The 7028-nt window shown below is 35.2% G+C and overlaps 1 protein-coding gene across 1 annotated transcript; it reads right to left on the minus strand.

Annotated features, from left to right (window-relative positions):
* Nucleotides 1-3712: 3712 nt before the first annotated feature.
* LOC126621067 (ethylene-response factor C3-like) lies at nt 3713-4866 on the minus strand. Its single transcript, XM_050289434.1, has one exon. It carries the CDS (start codon nt 4724-4726, stop codon nt 3965-3967), a length of 762 nt encoding a protein of 253 aa, XP_050145391.1. The 5' UTR covers nt 4727-4866; the 3' UTR covers nt 3713-3964.
* Between the last annotated feature and the right edge of the window lie 2162 nt (nt 4867-7028).

Raw genomic sequence — 7028 nt, forward strand, 5'->3', positions numbered from 1 at the left:
TATTCATTTATTGTAAATTTCATTACAATAGATAATATTTAAATTATAATTGATAATCTTACTTTGTTTCCCTTGTTTTTTTTTTGTTAAATTTTTTTTAGGCTTCTATGGTACAGAAAAAAGATGAGTACCTCGTTAACCTCTTCTAGCAACATTCAGACATGCCTATGGACTATTTGACACCTGATCTAGAGTTTTCTCTCCATATGTTGATGGACGGGTTAAGGGAAGGAAAAGCAAGGATGTTTAGTACCTAGGACTGGGTTGAGTTCGGGAAGTCGAGTCTTCTTATTTATCTAGCTTTACTTCATCAATCTAGACTTCCAAACTTCCAGACTTCAGCAGGTGGAGGAGCTGGCACGCCAAAGGCACTTGTACTTCACTATTGTATCCCAGTTGTTGTCAGCATCCCAGTTGTTGTCAGCTTCTGGCATTAGGTTCCCAAGCTGCTAATCGAGCTTTTGCAACCATTCCTTCAGCCATTTTAGGAGCCCCTTAGCAGCCGCCCAAACAACTGCCTCATCAGCCACAGGACCCCCCATCACAGTAGTTTGCATTTTTGTTTGTAATATAATTGTACGAACAATTTTGTTTTGGGTTGCAAATATTATATTTCCATTTTTACACTAATTGTTTTTAAAATTTTTGAAATTAAAATTAATTTTTTTCCATTTTTTGTAATAACTTTTTTATTTTAGAATTAAATAAATTATTTAATAGTTTTAAGTTTTTTTTATAATAATTTTTTTTTTTACCCAAATGGAGGTGTCATCGTAAAACGTTAACTTAGTACATTTTACTCGACAACTGTGTCGTCGGGTTAAGCCCACCACATTTTTTTAATTATGTCTAACCAATTAGGTAGATTCTGTCGAGGTCAATTGGGTCAACACACTCTCGTCCGATGATGTCTTTCGTCGCGCTAACTTCTCTTTACCCAACATAAGAGTTTATACACCGTGTAAGGCCCTATGATGATTTATGCCCGACTATTCTATGCCGACGAACTTCCATCGAGTAAAGTTTCCGGCGACAAATTGTCCTTTTAGTTGATGAAAATTTTCCGTCTGCCAAAGGGATTTTTTGTAGTGGTAACACATGATGTTTCTATTTGTTGTACTTCATGAAATTATTTTTCCACAAGTAATTCTTCTGCTATTATTTTATTTATGATAATTTTTTTTGTTTGAAAATGAGCGATGCCTTTATTTGATTGATTACATAGTAGAATCTTAGAGGCGGACATCCCGTATAATAATGGAGGATTCTCAAACCTGGAACGCATGAGTAGAAACTCAACACCCTATCGATTAGGATATTGGACCATAAGCAAAGCTTAAGTTCTCCACACTTGCCGCAAGGGCACAGCAAGTTAATAGCAGGAATCGATTGTGATGAATCACTCTCCACCTGCACCCATTTTAAACCCATCCTGGCTGACTTATTAAGTTGTTTGGTTTATATTTAGAACTGGGCTTTCTTTATGCTGATAGGGATTTTGGTCAGGCTCACCTTCCTTCATAGAGCATTAGATTGTCATAGTGTACCCAAAAATTAATGACCCAATTAGCACATAAGATAAAGATGAAAGAAAATTCATTGGCCCATAACATGGAATACGTGTACAAACAATGGATGTGCGTTTTAAAACCTCTTTGCATACAAATTCTTTATGCACACATATTCTCCAATCTCCATATCATGGATAAAAACTTAGTTATACCATCGCATACAAAACCCCTCTTTATCATGTGATGATCGAGATAAACATACATATAAGATGTATGATTTCATGTAAGCTTTTTTTCCTACTATTTGCGAAAGGAAGAAATAACAGTTAGTATTGGAAGGATAGCCTCTCTTTTTCTTATTAGAATAATGGAGGGAATGATAGTCTCGTTGCTTATGCGGTTTGTGATATGTAATTGGAAAATGATAAATACATAGCTTTAAGTCTTTCGTACACCTCTGTTTAATTATGTTTGTTGTTTCCGTGTGATTTATTCAATAAATTGTAAATTAATTGTGATATTGGCCGAATAATTTCCTTGAATAGTTACAAAGGGGTTTTATGTAATACAGAGAGTAAACACGATCCTAAATTAAAACCTATACAAATTGTTTCCTGGTTTACATGTTTGTACAGAATGGAAGGTAAATTAATATTAGTTGACTCTCCATGATACAAGGAAATCACTGTAATAGAGAACCAACTGATTTTGGTTCACTTAACGGAAGTCTGTATTTATCAACTCCCTCTGTAGTTTAGAATGTTATCTCCGCCATTAATGGGAGATAAAAAAGTGTGGGGTTTTTTTTTTCTTGCGTGTCTGTGTTTGAAAAGTTATGAATCGATTGATAACCCCAATTATCATATTCAGTTCGAATGGCAGTGTCGTGGATGTCATAGCCATCGATCCTCGGGGTGATCACGTAGTTCCTACAAGGTGAAGATGATGGGGGTGACCATAATTTTTCTTCATTTAGCCGCTACATACCCCGTCTGATCCCCTATTTGTCGATTCAATATAACCTTGCTCTGCACGAGTGTACTGTATGGCCAAGAAAACCCTCAATGATCCCTTCCTGGCAACTATGTTACTAGCGAAACTAGCAAAGTTTAAACTATTTAAACAAGCCACTAGCACTGTCAACATTAAAATGTCTTTTGCAGGTATATCTCTCATTGATGGCAAATGAAGATAACATCTCTCATTAGTGGCAAACGAATATGACGTCTATAACTTCTTGACATGATTATAAGATTACATGCTGGAGAATTAGAGGACCTCAATTTTTTTTTGTTTTACATAAACACTTCTAATTAAAAGAGTGTCAAATTTTATGAAATTGTTTTCCTTCTTGTTCACACTATATCTTTATTAAGTATCAATAACGACTCACTACAAAGTTTTCTCCTTGGATTGGGACGTTATGTCTTCCCATTTGCTGCTTGGCCCATATGTGTTCGAATTGCAATGAAATAGTGGGGAGTGGGACATGGTCAAATATTTTGAGTGCAAAGCATCAAACCGTAGGAAACACAAGTTGTTGAGTGTTGGAGGGTAACGATCAACACCTAAAAGTAGGGTTCTTTTAAAATTCTATACATCTTTGGCTTGTTTGTGTAACCACGAGGTAACAATAACTGCACAAATAAATTCATATATAAACATAGTGGGAAACAATACGACATCATTCTGGTGTCACATGCAAATCATAAATGTTAAATTTAGTGATAATACAAATGAAAAATATCAAGATAAGCTGCCAGCTTTGACCTCTAAAAATAATGATGAAGTAAAATTTTGGATTCCAGAGGCCATGAGGTGTTGGTCATTCACACTTTTGCTTCCTAATCCATTAACTTATATAAAGGACAAAATTAATATATTTTAAGGCCACTATGTATATGTTTGCAGTATTTAAGATAATATAGGTTTCCATGTAATACTATAAGGACAAAATTAATATAGTTTAAGGCCACCATGTAGATATTTGTAATATTTAAGATTATACAGGTTTCCATGTATATGTTTGCAGTATTTAAGATAATATAGGTTTCCATGTAATATTTAAGATTCTAGGTTTCCATGTAATACTATAAGGACAAAATTAATATATTTTAAGGCCACCATGTAGATATTTGTAACATTTAAGATTATACAGGTTTCCATGTAAAATTTTAGACTGCAATACTTGAGACAGAAAATTATGTTAATCCACATGTTGTACATTACGTCTCTTTCAACTTTACAAAGAAGAGGGAATTAGTTAACAGAATTCACTAAGGCCGTAGATCTAAACTGCATCGTGACCCCTCAACTCTCAACTAGGACCTTTGATCCAATGGTCAAACCAACGAGGATAAAAAGAGAAGGTCAAAAGTGAAGGAAAGAAAATTAACTTAATAATTAATTAAAAAAAAAAAAGATATCTGAAAGATGAATATTATGATTCCTTTTTACTGCGGACACCAGTTATTACTTCCACAGGAGCTTATGTCCAAAAGTTCTTCCAAATACTCAACGCCCAAATCCTCTAATACCATCACATTTTGTGGCAAAACTTCATTTACTTTTCTTTGATCCGTGCTTTGGCTAACTGGTTTATTACACTTTTTGTGCATCGACTTTCTTTTCATGGAGTGCCTCCTCTTGAGTGCGATGACAGGTGAGCACGCTTCATCGTGTTTATACTTGATTTCCTGAAGAGACTCTTGGACAACTTGTGCTGGAAAATTAAGCACAGCCAAAGAACCCCTCAGTGCAAATGCAGCTTGGTCATAAGCTAAAGCAGCTGCCTCAGGGCTATCGAATGTGCCGAGCCAAACCCGAATTCCATTCCTTGTTGAGTCTCTTATTTCGGCAGCATATTTTCCCCAAGGCCTTCTCCTCACCCCTCTATAAGCCTTCTCCTTTGTGGATTTTTCTTCTAGGGGTTGGTTGTTGGCTGAAGTCACCTCCTCTTCTTTAACCCTATTGAAGCTGTTCGCCTCGTTCTGTGCAACAAATGTCTGTTTTGCGCCTCTGGCCACCACATCGTAGAGCAACATGTCTAGGGAGTCGTTGATGTTAGACGCTGAAAAGTTCATCAACTCATGGCCATTGAAAGGAAGTAGTAGTGATTCATCATCCCATGAAAAGGAGTCTAGTGAACCGAAGGAGGAATCCGATGAGAAATCTGAAGGACTTGAAAATTGGAAGAAAGCAGACTCCATTTCCATGTGGGTTGGGATTGAAAGGGTGTCTAAATTTGTGGTTTCCTTTTGTTCCTTCTTTTTCTTGAGGGTGTGGGTGTTTCTTTGTTATGGTACCAAAAAGGCCAAGGTCCTATATATACATGAAGAAAAATAAGAAGGTTTTTGAATTTTGAACTAAAGACGCCCCATAAGATTACAAGGGCAGATATTAGATAATGTAAATGATTAAAATAAGCAATGAAAGCTACTAGTTATGGACAGGGAGGATGTTTTAGGATTGTCCACCAAAATCTACAGAAGCTTGCGTTCTTTGGTTATAACACGGACCGTACTTTTAGGCACGTGGGTCAAATAAGGCCCGGCGGCGGGGTCTGACCTAAATTAACAAATTACATATAATTATATGATTGTGAAGTTGCCGTAGCATCATGGTAATCCACAAGGCTCAATCCACAATTATTTGTAATCGGGTCGGTTTGCATAACGAATTGAATAAACAGTTTGTTTCATATATAAGGAATTTAGTTGTGGAGTGGTGCAGCTGGCCATGGGGGCCAGTCGGCTAAACAAACAACAAACATTATAAGGGTTAAGGAAATTATTATGGGTTTGGATTATTTCTCCTTCCATTTAAAAAAAAAAAGATAGGAGAGAATCTAACTCCAATCATTAGTCATCCACTATATAAAAAAGAGGACATGATTAATCCCATTAATGATTTTTTGTTGTAGACTTGCATAACTCAAATAATTAAAAAGAAAACTAATGAAAATGACTTAAAAAGTTTGAATTTTAACGAAGAGGACAAAATAAATGGTAAAATGAATAGTACTATAATTGATTTTTTAATGTAAAAATATGATTTTTCGTTAAAGTAAATAGTACCAGGAACTTTTCGTTAAAGTATCCATAATTAAAATCATTTTTTCCGTATTTAGAATCTTGAATGCTTGTTGCGCCCTATAATTTCTATCTAAGCAGTATCTGCTCCACCTACTAGCCCTAAAACCGTGGGTGTAGGTTGTTTTTATTTTTTTATTTTTTATATTTATAAATGATAAGTAATTTACATCAAATTCATTAAACTACAAAAAAGAAAATTCGAACATAGAACTTTGTATTTTGTATGGACGAATACTTTTATCCAACTGAATCATTTGCGTGAGTGTAAGTCGTTTTAGTGGAATAAGTATTGCTACAAGCCACATATAAAAAGAGAATATTTTTATAAATGAATTAAACAAATTATATACTACTAAATTGGGTTTTGTGTGAGGAATCAAAATATGAATACATATAAGATCCATCGACATCATTTAAGTATTTAAAAAGCTTCAGGAGGAAATATTGATGGTATTTTTATTATCTGATTTTGTCTTTTCTCAAAACTTGATTTTTGAATACTATAAATCTATAGCATGCTTTATTGCATAAACCAATTATGTCTTTACACTTGAGTGCGGAGTTGACCGTCACCGATCTCTCCTCTTCTTAACAACCAATAATTTGACACACTAATGCTATCGTATATTAAAATAAATAAATGAGAATAATACTTGGGTACTGACTGTTTAGTACCCAAAACAGTGACCCAATGACGTGGTCCAGTAATAATAAAATACCTGTCGTTTAAACTCTCCCCAAATACTCGTTGTCTTGTTAACCAAACACCCCACTTTCATCTTAAACCCATAACCAAACACTCATCTTCTTCCTTGCTTCTTCCCAGGCCCAGTGTCCCCACCTCTTTCGGTCGATCTCATCCCGCAAACCCCTCCTCCGACCACCATTCCGTCTCCCTTCGCCGGAGACCTCGTCGCCTCCATCCTTGATCTGGAAATATACCTTATTGCTTGTGAAGGAAAAATTAATAAGTAGTACTGAGATCTATAGCCATAGAGGTTGTTAAGAGATGGATGGTGCATATGGACAACAAAGAGGAAGGATCGAAACTTGGCTTCTGGGCTGAAGGACATGAAATTGTTCTGTGTTTCTCCATCGTTGGGGTTAGAGAAGAGAGATGTTTGGTTGCAAGAATAGCTGATAATTTTAATATATGTAAATTATACACATGTATCTTTGTTTGTGGGCCAAGTCACAGTCAGTATACTTGTGGTACTGAACAGTCGGTGCCCAAGTATTGTCAAATAAATAAATAAATAAAACCTCATAAGTTTGGAAGTATTCTTACTCACCATCATAAACTATGATGTATACTCACCATACACCTAATCAATTGACACGTGTCATTTCATTTAATTTTGGTTAATTTTTTTCAAAATTGAAAAACTAACATTTAATATGAAAATTAGCTAGAGTTAAGTGA

Source organism: Malus sylvestris, chromosome 5 (genome assembly GCF_916048215.2).
Source record: "Malus sylvestris chromosome 5, drMalSylv7.2, whole genome shotgun sequence".
NCBI classification, from domain to species: domain Eukaryota; kingdom Viridiplantae; phylum Streptophyta; class Magnoliopsida; order Rosales; family Rosaceae; genus Malus; species Malus sylvestris.

Excerpts from the sequence above, each read along its gene's own strand:
- LOC126621067 (XM_050289434.1), bottom strand. The coding sequence starts at position 4,726 with ATGGAAATGGAGTCTGCTTTCTTCCAATTTTCAAGTCCTTCAGATTTC.